This window comes from Budorcas taxicolor, chromosome 4 (assembly GCF_023091745.1).
Source record: "Budorcas taxicolor isolate Tak-1 chromosome 4, Takin1.1, whole genome shotgun sequence".
NCBI classification, from domain to species: Eukaryota; Metazoa; Chordata; class Mammalia; order Artiodactyla; family Bovidae; genus Budorcas; species Budorcas taxicolor.
In genome coordinates this window covers 106,891,958-106,912,183 of record NC_068913.1, presented here as the reverse complement: position 1 = coordinate 106,912,183, position 20,226 = coordinate 106,891,958, and the positions used below count along the sequence as shown (strand labels likewise).

The 20,226-nt window shown below is 42.4% G+C and overlaps 1 protein-coding gene across 1 annotated transcript in view; it reads right to left on the bottom strand.

The window, feature by feature from the left end:
* LOC128046312 (maltase-glucoamylase-like) overlaps nt 1-20,226 on the bottom strand; it is a 189,023-nt gene that overhangs the window by 107,411 nt on the left and 61,386 nt on the right. The window contains exons 34-43 of the mRNA XM_052638415.1: nt 15,564-15,698; nt 15,009-15,096; nt 14,040-14,178; nt 12,745-12,878; nt 12,595-12,629; nt 12,149-12,265; nt 10,674-10,822; nt 10,027-10,111; nt 9,055-9,111; nt 4,847-4,971 (exon numbers count right to left, since the gene is read on the bottom strand). Of these exons, the coding sequence (XP_052494375.1) occupies nt 4,847-4,971; nt 9,055-9,111; nt 10,027-10,111; nt 10,674-10,822; nt 12,149-12,265; nt 12,595-12,629; nt 12,745-12,878; nt 14,040-14,178; nt 15,009-15,096; nt 15,564-15,698 (1,064 nt within the window). The remainder of the gene's footprint in view (nt 1-4,846; nt 4,972-9,054; nt 9,112-10,026; nt 10,112-10,673; nt 10,823-12,148; nt 12,266-12,594; nt 12,630-12,744; nt 12,879-14,039; nt 14,179-15,008; nt 15,097-15,563; nt 15,699-20,226) is intronic.

Here is a 20,226-nt window from a genome sequence, read left to right as displayed (position 1 = left end):
CATGCCACATAGTCTCCTGTTAAAATAATAAAGTAATTTAGATATTAACATAGAAATTTAAATTAAATATTTTGTGTAAGTTATTTAATTATGAAATTAAGTATTTAATTTACTTAACTGTTAAGTATTAAATCAAATATTTAATTTAAATTGTAATGTAAAGTAAATTAAAATTTTACATGGAAATTTAAATTGAAGAGAATGTGTGATACAAATTGGTTATGTTTAATATCTCCTCATTCAGATTTTACCTCTTTGAAATTATTAATACTTTGATGCAGATGTCTCAGTGTCCATGTGTCTCTACCCAACATTTTCCTCTGTAGTATATTAAAATGATAAAAATCTCTGTGTAAAGGAGTTTTGTAAAGCTTCTGTACTTTTAAACTAGAAGATTCAAGTGAGAGGAAAGCATTGTCTCATACTTCTGTGATCTTGTTTCTTTCTTTGTGGCACATGAAAAAATGTAGCAACCTTCAACTGATGGGGAAAGGCTACTGCTGTTTGAAAGGTTAAAGCTGTTTGAGAAGTAGATCAAAGACAAGGTTTCCTTAAGTTTGCAGACAGGAGGACATACATGACAGACAAGGACCCAGACCATCAATTCCAGATGATGACAAACTCTGAACTTTCCCTTTATTTCTATGTTGTCCACCCAGATACCCTGAACACAGAGGGATTCCAGAAAGGCTTTGCAGGAGAGGGTGTTGTTGGGAATGGGAGCAGGCAGGAATTGCACTCGATAGCTCAGGGTTGGGAAATACCATTTGGACTTTGAACTGGTCACAAACCTGTGTTGTAGAGTTGTAGGAGAAGGTGGGTGTTATAACCACGCCACTCACAGAGATGCTGACACTAGAGATGGAGTCACTGCCCACTCCCCAGACCTCAAAGTAGCCCAGTCTCAAAGGGTTTGTATCGCTGATGTATTTGTTGAAAATTATATGACTCTGCATCGTATTCTGTCAATTGGAGACAAAAGAAACAAGAGGAGGGGGAAAAAACAACAACAAAATTTGTTCAATTTCTTACAATCTCTTTTAGGCACAAAGGTAGAGCATGAAATAAGACAATTAAAAGAGTCCCCACCTTGTGACCTTGGACAGTGAGACCATGGATTTAACATTCTGCCTCCTATCGCCAGCCACCACCCACCTTTGCACTGGTTAAACACCAGTAAGGTCTCTAGAGTCACTCCAACTCTAAGAAGACAAAGAATCTCAGCTAGCAGGAACCTTTATATCCCGCATGTGGAGAAGTAACAAAGCATGCCAGTCATTCCAAGGCAACATAGGAACAAGGGCTAGAAAACATTGAAATGGTCTGCCCATCTTGCTTGGTGAATTGGACTAAGTTACTGATGAGATACAAGTGTGTTTAATCACAGAAAACTTCCTGGGAGCACTTGACATGTCTATCTGAAGTCTAGAGAAAGGGTAAGATGCAAATTAGGGTTAGGACTTTTGAGAGTCCCTTGGACTGCAAGGAGAACCAATCCATCCTAAAGGAGATCAGTCCTGGGTGTTCATGGGAAGGACTGATGTTGAAACTGAAACTCCAATACTTTGGCCACCTGATGAGCTGACTCATTTGAAAAGACCCTGAGGCTGGGAAAGATTGAGGGCAGGAGGAGAAGGGGACAACAGAGGATGAGGTGGTTGGATGGCATCACCAACTCAATGGACATGAGTTTGGGTAAACTCTGGGAGTTGGTGATGTACAGGGAGGCGTGGCGTGCTGCGGGTTCATGGGGTCACATAGAGTTGGACACGATTGAGCAACTGAACTGAACAGAACTGAACTGAAGATGCAAATTAGGAAGGTGAACAGTAAAGGAATTCTAAGTGATGATGTGTATCCTACGATGTCCAGCACCCTAGCAAGCTGGCAGAACTCTACATTCACTCTCATAGTCCCAGCCACACTCACCTGGCTGACTGAAAAGTGGGCCAGGTAATAGTGTCCTTTTTCATAGGTATCTGCAAACAAACAACAAAGTAAGCATGACCTGGAACTGCACCCTAGAATTCTAATGGCTTACCTATCTTGGTTGGAAAAGTAGGGATGTTTTTTGTTTGTGATTTTTTTTAATTTTATTTTTCTTCTTTACAGACTTTCATTCTGAGGGATGAGTCAGAATCTGCCCCCAACCTCAGCTTACACAGACTGCCTGAAACAAGTGTATACAGATGCCTTGGTCTAACAGAGGTCCCTCCTATAATGGAGTTTTCTAACATCGCTCTTAATCCTCTTCTCTCTTTTGTGATTCCCAACTTCTTGGTAGTCACCTTGGAATTCCCAAATTTCTTCTGCTAGAGACACATATATGCACACACATGCATGCACACCCACATCACAAACACCAAGACTGGTGTACAATTGGTCAGTTAATCTTGAGTGGTTTTAGGCAATTTTTAAAAATGCAGTCTCCAGAGAAAAGTCTTCTTTGTTCTTATCCTTAATTTATGCCACAGGTCCAGGGAGAATATCTTTAAGGGTGGACTAGCCAAAGCCTTACTATTATAGGTACTCCCACACACACACCCTAACTCTGTGGCTTCCTCCCTCTTCCCTAGACGCTTGCCTATTTCGGAGCTCCTTATCACTCAGTCAGAAGGCATTGCCTATCCTCTAGAACTGTCCTGTCTGAGATAGCAGCCACTAGACAAATGTAGCTATTTAAATTTAAATTAATTACAATCAAATAAAATTTAAGCTTCAGTTGCTCAGATACTCTTGTCACATTCTAAGTGCTCAGCAGTCTCATATGCCTAATTGCTACCATGTTGGACAACCCAGATATAGATCATTTCCATTGTTGCAGAAAGTCCTATTGGACATCCCTGGGCATAGAAATAACAATAGTACTTGAGACATCCTTCTGAGAGTTTACTAATTCCTGTAAAACTCTTAATAGAAACCCCCTCTTCTGAATAATCGCAAAGCTGATAGAAGCATTGCTTTTCTTAGTGGAACACATAATTAGGGAATTGCCTTTGAACATAAACTATATATGGAAGTATAGCTCAGTTGGCTGCAAAGAAACTTTCCCTACAGCTCTTTATACTGTTCTTTTTCACAATGGATTAGGACAACTAGATAATGGTGAGAGATTCTGAACTAAGCTTCATATAGATGAGGCACAAAGATCATATATTATACACTTAGAGCAACAAATGACTATATTTTAAAATGCACAATTGTCTTAACACATAAAAGGAAATAGCAGCTCTATAAGATATCCAGGAACCTGGTATTGACATGAAGGAATTGGAGGCAGCCCTTACTCACCAATGCTTTGCCCATCATCCCAGAAGAGCCAGCCTTCAGCAGTCCCCTCATCATCCAAGGCGACCTTGAAACCTAAGAATTTCTGACGGCTGCAGTGAGGTAGGAAAGAGACATTGGATAAAAACAAAGCCCCAGCCACAAACCAAGCATTTTCATAAAAACAAAAAGGAAGAGCTTCAAGATGTAAAGACTGGGTACTAGGATTCTGGAGCCTTGGGGTCTAGTTCTAGTTCTGACTCCATAAGCTGGACAATTTCATGTCAGGAATGAATGAATGAATCAGGGGGAGTTTAAAGGCTCTATAAGTTCACAGGAGTTCTACAATGTCTACAAAGAACTACAAGTAAATGCACTGGTTTCCTTTCTTTCCCCACTGTGAGGAAAGCCTAGTGTTTCAATCTTTCTCCCTTCACGACCTGATCTCCACATGTACAGCGAAGTTCTGCTTACAGATGTCCTAAGTTCTTCAGTTTTTAACTGAATTTTTGCAATCAAATAAATAGGGCTTCAAGAATTTTAATTTGACATCAGATCGACATGGATTTTAGTCTCTGTTCAACTACTTACTATATGACTCTAAGTTAATCATTTAATCTCCTGAAGCTTCTCATTGCTTATCTGCAAAATGGGGATGATAACAGTACTTATACCAAGGGCTTAGTTTTCCTTTTGTTAGGAAAAATAGAAAATCTCTAAATAGAAGTCTCCATATTAGTACAGTTCTAGGCACAGAGCAAGCATTCACCTGATGTCAGCTATTATCAATTATTATATAGGTCTAGAATATATAGGTTATACGTTAGGCCTAGAATTTTTAAACCTTGCATATAAGGGATCTCAGCCTCAGTTTCCATCTGGCTTACACAAGTTTTTAGCAATAATATTCTTAGCAAAAAGACAATTATGATCCAGATGGTCTTTTAAGGTTTTTTTGATGTAGACCATTTTTAAAGTCTTTATTGAATTTGTTACAGTATTCCTTCTGTTTCACATTTTGGTTTTTTGACCACAAGATATGTGGGACCTTAGCTGCCTCACCAGGGATCAAACCCGAACTCCCTGCATTGTAAGGTAAAGTCAAATCACTGGACCACCAAGGAGTCCCTGGTGGCGATGGTGGTTTAGTTGCTACACCAGCTAGACTCTAGCAATCCCGTGGACTGTAGCATGCCAGGCTCCTGGGTAGTCTTTTAAAACTAGCATGAACCATGGTTGCTCCTATTTGACTTCCACTTCAAATGTCACTATTTAAACCTAACACCTCACCCACTTAGATCTCAAACAGCTGTTAATTAAGAATTGTTTGAAGAGTACAAAATCCAAAAAAGGCTAAAATCCACACAAACAAGCAAGCAAACAAAAATGTTTACTATTGGGTTAGCCAAAAAGTTCATTCAAATTTTTCCATACCATCTTACGGAAAAACCCAAATGAACTTTTTGGCCAGCCCTGTAAAACTGCTTTTGGGCCTGAGGGTACAGTTTACAGATTGGTGGGCTTCACCAGGATCTGAGTTAACAGGCGTGGAAAGGAGAAATCTGGGGCCCTTGTTCACCTTAAGTGGGTGTTCTGTGCAGGCTCTTGCCAGGGCAGGACGTAGCCCCCACGGACATGAAGATTAATGTGGTCAAGAGGCGCTGGCAAGGACTTCCATTCACCCGTCGACTGAATGTCCACACCCTGTGGGCAAGAAGAAGGTCAGGGATGATAAGGGAACGCCTCTGTCTGGACAATGATCTACAAGCCATCTTGTCCACGCTCGGGACCTGCTGCTGTCTGGCCTCGGTTATCACGCTTTTCCACACTCACCACCTGCTGTGTGGGCTCCAGGCTGCCAGGACATGAGGTCAGGATCTCAACCATAGCTGCCTCTCACCGTAGGCTCACTCCACATCTGTTTCTGCATCCAGCAGCACTGCCAGAGGAGGCTGAGCGATCCCTTTATTTTATTCGGCCCCTGACTCACTCCCCACAACGACATGTCCAGACCGTCCCTTTGCTCGGTCCCCACTCTGCTTCCATCTCCCTCCACTGCCCCATGCCCTGCTCCCGCCAACTTCACTAACACCTTTGACTCTTACTTGACAGAAATCATTAAAGTGAATGGACCTGCTTCACAGATCCTTATCTTTAAGTCACTGTATCTTCCTTTATGTTTCACTTCTAGATCTTGCCCCATATGTGACAGGGAGAAGTGGCTCTCACCCCAAGCCATGAATCTCAATTCCTTCCTAACATGTTCTCCAGCTGGAGCCCAGCTTCTCATATTCAGCACTATGGACATTCTGGGCCAGCTAACTCCGTTGTGGGGGCTGTTCTGTGCTTTCTGGATGTTGACCAATGTCCATCCCCTGGAGACCAGCAGCCTCTCCCCTACCTTCCACCACATTGTGACAATCAAAAATATCCCCAGGCTTGGCCAGTGTCCCCTGGTAGGCAAGTCCTCCCATCTGAGAATCACCACTTTAGAGGTGAGGAGCAAAGCTACCATTTCTTCACTTTTGGTCGGTCCCTGATGTTCATTCTATACAGATTTGATCTCTATCACATTCCCTGGGTCAGACTGTTTCATGGGTGGCCTCAGGACTCCAGAGTCCACAGAACTTAATACCAATTCCAGCCCATATCTCTGGGCTTCTTCAATTTCCTCACTGATATCATGAGAAAAGTGAATTATATGCTCTCTAATGAGAATTTATTCCAATATCTTATGAATACTGGACTGATGGTTCTACCTTCAAGTGAAACTTGATACATGTAAAACTGTCAAAGTTATCTTCTTACCAGATTCTTTATTTCTTTCGATGTTTTTTATTTTTCACTCTACCACACATTGTGGCTACATAGGATATGATACCTTCTCATGATTTCCTTTCTAGTACCTGATGAGTCACAAGTTTGTTTACTTTCCTTGAAATCATTTCTGACTGGGCTCACCTAAAAAGTGCCTATTAAAATATCCAGAAAGACATGACTCTAAGGTCAAATCTTCAAGCAGCACTATTAAAATAAGAATAGACAACTTAACATGACTTTGTTCAGGAGAATTCTCACCAACCGCATAATCACTGAATATGACTGAAAAACACTGGTTTTAAAATCCAATATATAGTCTACACTGTAAACAAACAAAATGGCCACAAGGGAAGTAGATAAAAACTGATTCACACACACACTATATGCTCTCAGTTGTAACTAAAATAGGTAATCAGTAAGACAAGTCAGAATCGTTCCAAGCTTCTCCGTGTCCCAGTAGTTTACAAATGGTAATGCCCAATACGAGAGAAAGGAAAGAGGGGCGGATAGCAGCCAACATCACGGCCTGTGCAGCCACACAGGCACGGCCGAGACAGGCAAAAACTCTGCGAAGAGCTACCAACTGCTGATTCTGCAGCTTGTTTCCAGAATCCGAGAGTCTGAGTAGATGGAGGTCCAGCTTTGGCAGAAGTGCACCAGCCTGTCCTGCCTCAAGATACCTGCCCCTTCATCAAACAGGCGGGGCCTGAAGATCAAGAGTAAGCACGCCATGCTGCTTTTGCAGTCAGATGAGCCCAGAAGGGACAGTGGGGGATGAGAGTCCACAGCTACCAAGGCAGCAGTGAGGAAGAGTCATGATCCCCGGGAAGTGGGAGCCACCAAGGTAGGGAGCTAGGAGTCCTACATTCTTTGCCCACCCTTCCCTCAAGCAATTGCTCACTCCCAGTTCCTCTGGACAAGCAGCAGAGAAACTGCACAGAAATGGGAGCTCTCAAAACAAATGGGCCTTCTTATTTTTTCTTTTCCTGCTTTCCATCTCTTCGCCTATCTGTTCTACTTTCTGGGTAATTTCCTAGATTGTACCTTATAATTTCCTTTTAAGCAACATTCCTGCATCATGCCTTTAATTTGCAAGGATTGCTTCGTGAGTATATCTTGTTTAAAAGCATGCTTTCTTATTTTAGGCATATCTTCTCATCTTTCTGAGGAAACAAATTTTCTAGTTAACTTCTTAATAACATATGTACAGAAAATTATACAAATAACAAGTACATAGCTCAATAAAGTTTAACCAAGTGAACACACCCATGAAACCACCACCTAGATCAATGACTACTACCAGCATCTCAAATGGCTCTCTCTTCCCCTCTCATAATAATCACCACACCAGAGGCAGCAACTTTTCTGATTTTTATCATTTTTGCCTGGTTTTGAACTTGTATTTCATAAGTTGTATCTGGCTATTTGTGCTCAAGGCTATGTTTGTGATTTTTATTATCTTTATTTGTGTAGCAACACTTTATTAGTATCTAGTTTTAAAAATAGAATACAATCTACTTATCCATTTTACTGTTGATCGACATTTGGCTTATTTCCAGTTTTTTGCTCTTTTACAAATCTTGCTGCTATGAAATATTCTTGGACTTTTTTGGTAAAATATATACACTCTAGGAATAAATCTGTAACATTATCATTTCTTCCCAGATATACATTAGGAGGCTGGGAGGCTGCAGTCCATGGGGTCGCAAAGAGTCGGACACAACTGAGAGACTTCACTTTCGCTTTTCACTTTCATGCATTGGAGAAGGAAATGGCAACCCACTCCAATGTTCTTGCCTTGAGAATCCCAGGGAGGAGCCTGGTTGGCTGCCGTCTATGGGGTCGCACAGAGTCAGACACGACTGAAGCGACTTAACAGCAGCAGCAGCATACATTAATATATACATAGTTATATAATTAATAGGTATATATTAATTATACAATTGATTTATAATAAAGTGATATATATGACATATTAATTACATAATTAAATAACATAATTATATATGGTTACTAATATATAATTATATAATGAAGTAGGTATTAATTATACAGTTAGTATATAATAGATAGTGATATACTATCTAATATATGTTACTTCAAGTTTGCTTTTATTTTCTGAATTGACAATATTATTTTAATGTAATGTGGGAGAATATAAAAAATAACAATCAAAAGCATTTCTGAAAAAGGATGATGACATATTGATCTGTCATATTATACATATTTACAAAACCCTAAAAAATCTACCAAAATGAAAAAAAGGATCAAAGTCTGACTTCTCTGTATCCCAGCAAAAGGTCCCTGCTGGAAGCTTCTGTGAAACACTCTGTTTCCCCAGCTGAGTCTCTGGGGTTCAGACTAGCCCAGAAAAGTTGTATGATGGAGAAGGTTGTGTTCCTTCCCTATTTCTAAATGCAGTTACCTTACACCAGCTCGCAGGAGTCAGGCCTTATACTTCTATGTACCTTTTGCACACTGCCAAGGACCTTGCTTACCTTAGAAAGTACATTCAACAACCCTTTGGGCATCTCTATTATAGAAGGAGGTATGTAAAAAGACATAGAGGAAAAGGCTTCTAATACTTATGAACTTCCAGCCTAACAGGGAGGATATAAATAAAAACCATAGTTTCCAGCACAACTTCAAGCATTTTTCTAGTGTCTGCAATATACAGCACTGTGAAAAATGGTGGTGTAAGGAAAGAGACAGACTAACAAAGAACACCCACCAAAAGCCAGGAACTGCAGGAGATGCCTCTATGCACTTCACAACAACTCTGTGAGGAAAGTGGCCTTTCCTACGTGGAGGTGAGAAAACTGAGTCCACAAGGGTAAAACTGCCTCGTTCAAGAGCACACAGCAAGTGGGCTACAGAGCCAGAATTTGACCTGAGGTCTGTCAGAGGCTGAAGACTGTGAGTGCTATCATTTCCCCAGGTTCTATAGAGGCAATCAGAAAAACTTACCGTATAGTAATCATACCAGCGGGCTTTAGGGAAATATGCAGTGACATCTCTAGCATTCTAAAATTAAACAAAAATAAGGCGTGAGTGCAGTAGGCTCAGCTAGGGAGGGCAGAGTAACCCATTTGCATAGTAGAGGAGCCAAAGCAACAATAATGGCCTTGACCCACAGACCTCCACTCTCTAGAGGTCGCTGGTGTTGGGAGTGGCTTCCTTCCCTGCCCTCTTCTCAAACTGGGAGATTTGCCTAACCAAAAGTGGTGGCTTCTGTAAAACCCTTTGGGATCCGGAACTTACATAGGAAAAAAAAAAATCATCATTTGCCTATAAGCTTATCCCATACCCTCTTCAAAGAGACAAACTGAGGTTGGGTCTAGAGCAGAAAAGAAAAAGAAAAAGAAAAATTGCAGATTTATGGACATCAATACTTCAGAAATTATGATTAGTGCAATAAGTTTTGGAGAAAATCCATTTAACTGATATTTTAATCAGAAGCCTAATCATAGATAAAAGAAGTAAAGAAATGGCTGCCTGGGGACCTCTTTTGGAGGAAGGGAAGGGCTGGCCAGTGATGACATTATACACATTGCTGCAAAAAATTCTTCTGAAAAGTTTTGCTTTAACAGTGACAGAGGGTAGGAAGGATTTCTTTGTATTAATAGTACTGCCCCCACCTGACTCCTACTCATTTCAATTAAAGAAGAAACAATTATATCTTCAAGTATAACAGAGGGTTCTTTTCCTTCTCGACTGTTCAATGAATCAGAACTTGATATGCTGATTTTAAAGACGAGGGAGCTGAAGACCAGAACATCTAAGTGAAGGACTTCAGTTCAGAGGGAGAAGAAGAGACAAAGGCAGACGAAGGATAAGAAAGCACCTCTCAGGACCCCAATCCAATGAGGCCTCTGCTTCGTAACTAGTCTCTGGCCACACAGTCGGGACCCCGTATTCATCAGAGGCCTCCATACTCACAGCCTCCAGGACAGGGCTGACCAGGAAGGCTGGGCCCAGCAGGAACTGACTGTCTATAGTCCAGGTCACCCGGTCTGACACAAACCTGGGGAGGGAAACCGAGGTATCACAGTTAGGACCCCCTCTACAGGTGGCCAGGTCAAGGCCTTGAGGAAACTCCTCAAATTCAGACCTAAGTTGGAAATCCAGCTGCATTCTATGCCGTCTTTATTCTTTCCCTAGGTCTACCTTAATCAGACACATCTTCCCTTTCTACATGCCATGCTCTTCAAACCCAGAAATGGCTGGGTTTAGACATGTTCTCCGCTATCAGTATCTCCAACTTCAGTGCAAGAATGGTCTTCATTCCTCAGATATCCCCCTGGAATACCATCTTTTATGATGTGAGCTACTACAAATGCCCAAATTAGAAAGAAATTATTCTATGTTGCATTGTCTATCATGTTGAATTTTTTAAAATATTCAGTAGCCTTTTATCAAAGAGTGAAGGTGTGACTGACACCATGCTTAAAAGAGTCATAATGTATGGTCTGTGCCTAGAGAGCTTTTGGCAAAGACAGTCATGTCTTTAATTTGGAAGAATTCTGCAATAGCTACTATATAGAAGGAAATTATCACAGTCACTGGGATCCTGGCTGGACACTCACTCATGAAGGAGAGGCCGCACGACGGTGCTGCCCTCTGTGCTGGCCTTGTGCATCAGGGTGTAGAAATACGGCAACAGGGCATATCTGGTCTCCAGGACACTCTTGGAGATTGTCACGAAGGTAGAATTCCAGGACACGGGGTCTTGCCTCTAAGGAGAGAAAAAAGAGTATTCAGTGCTTAGGGGAGCTAGGGGACTTAAAGAGGTCACTGCATGGTTAGTCCAAATGAAGATCACACACAGCTAAACCAACGATGACTACAGATGAGGCTCAGCGAGTATGTTTAAGAGACTGAAAGAAATCACTGAAGCCTTCCCAGGACAGTTGAAAAACTTTCTCATAAGAAATTGGGCTGGGGGTGGGAGGTACACATCTGGTACAATGCCCAAAGCAAAAGAATAATCTGAGGAACATTGAGGAATATGATTGAAACGTGAAGATTCTTTCATGTATCTGTTGGCTATTTGTATATCTTTTTTAGGAAAACTGTCTATTCCATTCCTCTGCCCATTTTTAATTCAGATTGCAGGATGGACAGAGATGGACTGTCAGTCAAAGTATAAAAACTTCTTGTTAGAAGTTAAATATTTCTGGTGATTAAATGTACAGCATGGTGCCTATAACTAATGACTGTTGTTCAATTGCTAAGTCGTGTCCAGTTCTTTGAGACCCCATGGACTGCCACACACCAGACTGCCCTGTCCTCTTCCCTGTCCTTCACTATCTCCCAGAGTTTGCTCAATACTTAGTTTTATATATAGTTAACAATACTATATAATAAGGGCTTCCCTGGTAACTTAGTGGTCAAAGAATTAGCCTGCCATTGCAGGAGACATGGGGTCAGTCCCTGGGTCAGGAAGACCCCCTGAAGGAGGAAATGGCAACCCACTCCAGTATTCTTGCCTGGGAAATCTCACGGACGGAGGATCCTGGAGGGCTGCAGTCCATGCAATTACAGAGTCAGACATTATTTAGTGATTAAACAACAACAACACTGTATTATAAACTTGAAAGTTGCTAAGAGTATAGATGTTAAATGTTCTCACCACAAAAAAGGAATGGTAATTATGTGAAGTGATTAAGGCGTTAACTGACCCTACTATGGTATAATTTCATAATATGTTTCAAGTTTGTTTTTTTTTAAAGGAACATAAGGGTTTAATGGTTTATAAGATGTCCTTGGGGAATATAAACAACATCGTGTGCTATGTCTGACTCTTTGCAACCCTATGGACTATAGCTTGCCAAGCTCCTCTGTCCGTGGAATTTTCCAGGCGAGATACTGGAATGGGTTGCCATTTCCTTTTCCAGGGGAGCTTCCCGACCCAGGAATTGAACCTTCATCTCTTGCATCTCGTGCGTTGGCAGGCAGAGTCTTTACCACTGCACCACCTGGGAAGCCTATACATTACTTGTAGTTCAAATGGGAGTCTGTGCTCCTGGTGAACTTTTGAGCTCTGAGCTTAATGTCCTACCCTGGTCCCAATGGTATTGTGATTCCTTGAGAAGGGGTAGAAGGCCCCTAGTTGCATCCAGCGAGCACACATTTCATATTCAGCATCTTGAAAGAATCCACAAATATCTGCTCCTGTCTGAAACAAGATAGAACAAAATGGGCCAGTTAATGATTTCTGAAAGATGTCACCATCTGCATCGTGAATAGGAGTGATCCCAAGGACACCACAGGGACTTCCCTGGTGGTCTGGTGGTTAGAGTTCCCCCTTGCAATGCAGGTGACAAGTGTTCGATCCCTGCTCGGGGAACTAAGATCCCACAAGTTACAGAACAACTAAGCCCACGTGCCGCAACTACCACATCAGTGTGCTGCAATGAGAGACCCCACATGCCGCAACTAAGATTCGAGGCAACCAAATAAATAAATAAATACTTTTTTCTAAAAAGAACAGAAAAGGACACTTACGTAGGATATACCAAAGAGACTAAACTCCATCATGCCTGCAAGAGAACCATGGCTGGGTCAGACGAGGCACTCATGACCTGCCTCCTCCTCCCTCCCCAGAGAATCCTTGATCCAAGATCCTGACTCTGCTCCCACCAGCAGCCCACACACCAATGATTGACTTCTTCAGCTGGTCCCACGCGGCCGTGTTGTCTCCCAGCCAGTGTCCTCCCCAGCGGCCAGAAGAGGGGAAAGTGGAGCGAGTGATGACGATCCCTCGCTGTCCCGTCACCTCCTGCACGGCTCTGCTCGGAGGGGGACAAGGGCATGACTTAGGGCAGAGCAGGGGAGGAAAGCCCCAGAGCTCCTGAGCCTACGGCTCAAGGACAAAGCATCTCATGTGTCCCAGAAGGGAATATGGAAAACCAGCTCATGAGGTCCCGACTGACTGATTCCAGGAGATGGAGATAATGCCTTTATATGGTATTTTACAATGTTTTATAAAAACTACAGACCATAACAGACTCACTGGATCACCTAAAAATAATAGCTAGTCACTGAATCTTGCTATCTATTTACTCAATACTCAGTTTAATATACTGGGGAAAGAAGAAGGTGAATTCCTGTATAAGGTTTTCCTTAGGATAATTCTTATTAAGCATGGACTGAGCACACAAAATGAAGCAGGGATAATCCAGTAGAACACCAGTTGGCTAGCCAACAGGAATGACAAAATCAATCAATCAATCAATCCCAATAGAGCTGAGTCACTTCTGAAGTCAAGGAAAGAGATACCCAGTCCTCTGTTCCCTTCTAATAGGTAAAGTTACTATAGCATCATCCACACCCTGTGATGATTGCCTGTGTCTCCGTGTGTGTTTCCTCCATGAGGACTATTAGCCTTTCACCAGCACGACCAGCTCTTATTTAAATCTGTCCTCCTCACTAGGATCACAGGATGTGGCTACATGCTCATGAGTGTTTAATGCTGGGTTGGCAAAAGTGTCCATTGGGGTTTTTCTATACGATGTTACAGAAAAACCCAAACTTTAAGGCCAACCCAATAAGTGAGAATTTCTATAGAGCTATAATTAAAATCTACCCAACTCTTGATGCAAAGAAACCAAATTCAATGGAAGAACCTGAAGAACCGACTTATTGGAAAAGACCCTGATGCTGGGAAGGACTGAAGGCAGGAGGAGAAGGGGACAACAGAGGATGAGACGGTTGGATGGCATCACTGACGCGATGGACATGAGTTTGAGTAGACTCCAGGAGCTGGTGATGGACAGGGAAGCCTGGTGTGCTGCAGTCCATCGGGTCTCAAAGAGTCAGATACAAGTGAGTGACTGAACTGACTGACTGAACTCTTGGAAGAGGGAATGAAAGGAGGAGCGGGATAGCTTCCCCAGTCCCAGGTTGTCCCCTCAGGCTGTCCCCACTGGAGAAGGGCAATGACGACTCACTCGTATGTGGGTCTGGTCTGGGCCCACCCGTAGAGGCTGTGCACATCGTAGTGGCGCACCGGTGAGCCGTCAGGCAGGACCTGCTGGCTCTCCATGCACAGGGTCTTGCTGCTCAGGCCCAGGTCCCTGGACTCCAGATCTGAGGAGAAAGATCTAGCGATGTGACATTGACCCCTGCCTGATCCTGTTTAGCCTTGACCTCGCTTCATGGGATTGAAGCAAGGCAGTGTCTGGCTCTTAAGTCTAAGCTGACCTCTGCATGGGTCCCTCTTCTCCCCAGCGTCCTGGAAATGTGCCTGGCTTTTAGTTACAGTGGCACCTGCAGGTGTTGTCAGCATCCAGGACCCCGGAGGAAAAAGCAGTGGCGTGCAGAGGACACAGTTGTCAAACACGGACAGGCTCCAACCAAGCTTCTAGCATGCACATTATTTCATATAATACTTATCATGATTCTTTGAAGAAGATGTCATGATCCTCCTTTTACAGTTTAAAAAACTGAGATTTGGAAAGAGCAAGTCATCTGCTGAAGCTCATACCACTCATAGAGAAAATAATAATTGGATCCAAGACATGAACACAAGGACAGTGTCAAAGTCACCGTCTCCATGGTAAGGGGAGGGAGCGTGCCCACCCACTGGTGACACAACCAATTCCTGGGGAGGGACTCACGTGAGCCTGCGGAAGTAAGACACTGAGCTATAGGGTCTGTTGGAGACATGACCACTGTTGAGTGTTTTCTGAAAAAAACTGAGAAATGCACTCAAAGGGGCCAATAACTTGCCCACACCCAACTGGGGAAAGTTCTCAGGGATGCACTTGTTACTTTGCCGCCCCCTCTACCCCCCTGCAAAACAGAGCATCAGTCAGGATGTCCCTGAGCATCAGGCCAAACGCCAGGCTGCTGGGCTCTGGCAGGGCTCACTCCCTGTACCCATGAAGCTGCCAGCAGAGAAGGCCAAGGGTCCTCACGTGGCATATAGGGAGGGTTGTTCAGAGTGGCATTCTTGCAGCCTGGAAGGACTGCTCCATTCACGAAGCTGGCTGGTTCGTTCATATCCTAGAAATATCAAACCCGGAAATACTTTACTTTTAAAAAGAGTTACATCCTGTCAACCCAGAGACAAAGAAGCAGGGAGTATATTGTTCACCATCCAATAGTTCCATAGATACAAGCCCAGGGAGATTCATCAAATCCAGCTTGAGAAAAATCAGGGAAGCCCTACAGAATGACTGGCTAGAGGATTTGAAAAAACTCGCACTGAGGGTGTAAAGTAGGCTCGGTTCCAAGGAATTCCTGGTTATCACCTTGGACTTTTATAACCAGAACTTCAGACAAGGCACAAGCTAAGAGGCATATCAGAGTGGGCCGGTCCTGACTAGAAGAGCTGCAGTCTGATGCGTTCAAAGTCTTTTCTGGATGACTATTACCTCCTCGGATTAAAGGTCAGGGATACATATGCTGAGGCACGCAGAGATAGAAACGCAACTGTCCCCATGTACACAGACACAAACGTGCACACTTACAATCCACAAGCCATCGAACTTCAAGCTCTTCTCTGGCTCCCGTGGATTGGTGTACAGTTCTTTCAACTCCCTCTTCCACCATGCGATGGTTGAATTACGGAAAAAGTCTGGAAAGGCCACAAATGCCCGGTATTTCTGTAAGAAGGAAATATAATTTATTTGTCCCAAATAAATATATTAGACAGAAAACTGGCATTTCCTGAAACTTAACTTACAAAACCCATACTGTGCAGTGATAGTTAATCCAAACAGAGCTTAAGGAATGTTCTTAGCTTATTTGAAATACAATGAATGCAAAGAATAGAACTGAGCACAAATGAATGAAACCCCTTCTTATCATCCGGAAAGCGTTCATGGACTGTTTTCCTCTTTGATTCAACATGAATGGTAACTACCAACACCCTGAACTCCCTGTTTCATCTGTTAGATACCCACTCCTCAACCTCCATCCTGAAGTTTCCTAAGCTCTCCTCAAATACAAAGCATGAGCCAGGGAGACTGCGGCTTGAAGGGGGCAGAGAGCAGATGTATTATCGACAGGTTGGAAAGAAACATCCAGGTGATTCTCCCCTATTTCATTCTCGGGAGGAAAAGGCTGTAAGAGGTAAGGCTGCATTTTATTACATTAAACTATCTAACCGATATGAATCTGGGTTTTCTATGGTTTCAGAGTCACCTGAAAAGTTCAGTGTCAAATACCTCTTGCGTGACCTAGGCTTTAAATGTGTACATTATTTCATGTAATTCTTATCCTAATTCTATGAAGAAGGATTAATTGTGTGTCAACTAAGTTGGAAGAATTTAAAGAGAAAGTTTCAACTCCCCTTTCTCATCTTCTTCAAATGATAAAAACAGTGTCTTTATTTTAACCTGGAAAATGGACCCAAGGTATAACTCCAGAACTATAACCCTTTGGAGAGGAAGGCCCTCGTTAACCCTTGTATTCCCCCACCACACTGAGCTTAGAAACTGCATAATTGTGAATTCATTCCACTTAACAACGGCAAATCTTCATAAATTTCTACATAACTATGATGCTTGTTATGGACCCTTATGGCCCTTTGTATGTCTTAGTAAATCGGTTCTTCTGTGTTCGTCAGTGCATTTCAAGAGTTAAAATAATAATATATAATTTATAATTAAATAATTTAATAATAAATAATAATAAAATAAATAATAAATAATTGCCACTAAACAATGCTGGTGGCAAGGTTGTGGGTGGCGTGGGAACAACAGGAAGAGGACTTGGACTAGGGGACTTCCAGTTCTGATACACAGCAGATAATAGGCAAGTGGAAAACAAATGTCTAGATAAAAGACCACAAGGAACAGCAAGAAGAAAAAACAAAAATGGACCAGCACACAGGGATCCAGCTCACAGAGAGCATCAAGGTGTTGAGTCACATCATTGAGCATCTTGTGGAGGGCAAGCATGGCCTTTTTTGTTAGAAAATGGAGGTAGAAATATAGAAACAACAAAACAGAACCTTTCACCAGAAACAGAGAGCTCCAGCTCAGGCAGAGGAGGAAAGAGGAGGATTAGCGTAGACAGAGTCAACACCAGTCACATCTGAGAGATAACTGAATCTCAAATGAGACACAAGTGAGCAATTTGACCATTTTGATTTATGAACCCCACTAAAGGGGCTCTTGCCCATGAAATGAAGACAATTCTGCTGTTCTCCAAGGTCCTAGTTCTACCTCATTCCAGTCTGTGTTCCACTCTTGCTTCATTGCTTCTGCAATGCTATTTCCCCTCATCCTCAATCCATGACGTACCCACCTGGCCCCATTTCTTAGCAGGTAAATGAAAACAACAACTGGTTAAAAAAAAAAAAAAAAAAAGACACATAGATCAGTGGAACAGAATAGAAAAGCCCGAAATAAACCAATGCATATGCAGTCAATTAATCTTTGACAAGTATGCAAAGAGTATAAATGGGGAAAGGTAGCCTTCTATTAACAGTGTTAGAAAAACATGAAGAGAATTCTCTGGTGGTCCAGTGGTTAAGACTCCATGCTTCCACTGCTGGGGGCCTGGATTCAACCCCCTAAGATCCTACAAACTGGGTAGAGCGGGCAAAATAGAGAAAAGAAAATTGTGGATATCCACATGCAAAAGAATGGAACCGGGGCTTCCCTTGTGGCTCAGTGGTAAAGAATGCAATGAATGTCAGTGCAGAAGACACTTGTTTGGTTCCTGATCCGGAAGGATCCCACTTGCTTAGGAGCAACTAAGACCGTGTGGCACAACTATTGAGGCTGTACTCTAGAGCTCAGGAACTGCAATTACTGAAGCCCGCATGCCCGGAGCCCATGCTCCACAATAAGCGAAGTCACCACAATGAGAAGCCCGAGCATCATGACTAGAGAGTGGCCCCCACTTGTCCCAACTAGAGAAAAGCCTGTGCAGTGACGAAGACCCAGCACAGCCAAAAATAAAATGAAAAAAGAATGAAACTGGACTCCTATCTTATACTGCTCATAAAGTGAAAGTGAAAGTGAAGTCGCTCAGTCGTGCCCGACTCTGCTCCTCTGTCCATGGGATTCTCTAGACAAGAATACTGGAGTGGGTTGCCATTTCCTTCTCCAGGGATCTTCCCGACCCAGGGATTGAACCCAGATCTCCCGCATTGCAGGCAGACGCTTTAACCTCTGAGCCACCAGGGAAGCTCTAAAACTTAATTCAAAATGAATTAAACATTTAAAAGTAAGACCTGAAACCATAAAACTTCTAGAAGAAAACACAGGGAAAAGTTCCTTGACACTGGTCTTGGCAATGACATTTTGGATTTGACAACACCGAAAGCACGAGCAACAAAAGAAAATTAAGTGAAATACATCAAATAAAAAGCTTCTCCACAGAAAACAATCAACAAAATGAAAAGGCAGCCTACAGAACAGGAGAAAATATTTAACAGGCAAATACTCAATGAGTTGATATTTTAAATACATATGGAAGTTATAAAACTCAATAACAAGGAAAATAACCCACAAATAAATTGATTTAAAAATGGACAAAGGACCTAAGCAGACATAGTTGGGAAGAAGGCCTACAAATGGCCAACAGATACATGAAAAGGTTCTTAATTTCACTAATCATCAAGGAAATGCAAATTAAAACCACAATGATGAGCTGTTTTGACAGCTTTTATGAAAAAGATGACAGATAACAAGTGTTGGCAAGCACGTGAAGAAAAGGGACTCCTTGGACACTGCTGGTGGGAATATAAACTGGTATAACCAGAAAATATATACAGAAAACACTATGGAGTTCCCTCAAAAACTTAAAAATAGGACTACCAAGTGATCCAGCAATCCTATTTCTGGGTATATCCTCTAAAGGAAGCAAAATTAGTATCTTGAAGAGATATGTCCCATGTTCACTGAAGCATTACTTACAATAGCCAAGGTGTTGAAATAACCTAAGTGTCTGCCCACAAATGAATGGATAAAGAACATGTGGTATGTATGTGTGTGTGTATACAGTGGAATATCATTCAGCTATGACAAAGAAGGAAAACTTGCCATTTGCAATAACATGGATAAACCTAGGAGGCATTATTCTAAGTGAAATAAGCCAGATAGAGAAAAACAAACACTGTATGATCTCACATATGTGGAATCGGAGAAAAACAAGTTGAACTCATAGAAACAGAGAGTAGAATAGTGATTACCAGGTGCGAGGAGGTGGGGAAATGAGGAGATGCTGGTTAAAGGTTGCAAGCCTTCATTTATCAGATGAATGAGTTCCTGGACCTGATATCCAATGTGGTGATTATAGTTAATAATACTGTATTGTATACTTAAACGGTGCTAAGAGAGTAGGTTCTCCCCACACACATACACAAATGGCAACTATCTGAAATGATGGATGTGTTAATTAACCTGATTCTGGTAATCATTTCATGATATACATGTATATCAAATGATCACATTGTATACTTTACATACATACAATTTTATTTTTCGATTATACCTCAGTTCAGCTGGAGGAAAATACTAAAAACTAGAATAAGTAAGTAAAAGTCAAGGAGCCCATGACCCTGAACTTCTCTGGCAGACTCCTATGTCCATGTGGCCTGCCTGGACCACCAATCTTCAAGTGATCTTCTGTGAGAAACAACAGAGATTGCAGGATGCTAGGTTCTCTCCCTCCTCATCTGAGATCCATGATAAGTGAGAACCTGCTCCCAGGAGAGAGCAAGCGTTAACATATGGCTAGAAACTTGGAGATAAGATCAGAGTTGAGGGACATCCCTGGTGGTCCAGTGGTTGAGAATCTGCCTGCCAATGCAGGGGACACAGGTTTGATCACTGGTCCTGGAAGATCCCACATGCCGTGGAGCAACTAAACCTGCGTGCCACAACTTCTGAAGGCCACATGCCTAGAGCCCATGCTTTGCAACAAGAGCAGCCACTGCAGTGAGGAGCCCGTGCGCCACAACTAGAGAGTAGCCCCCGCTCACAACTAGAGAAAGCCTACGTGCAGCAACAAAGACCCAGCACAGCAAAAGAAAGAAAAAGAGATCAAAGCTGAGAAACCTAAGGAAAGATGGGGGGATTCATAAGGGTGAAGATGGAGAAGTCTACCCCCCAAAAGAGAGATGTACCAATCAGTAAAGACAGGGGTGAGAGACTGTTTGAAAAGGATACTCAGAGC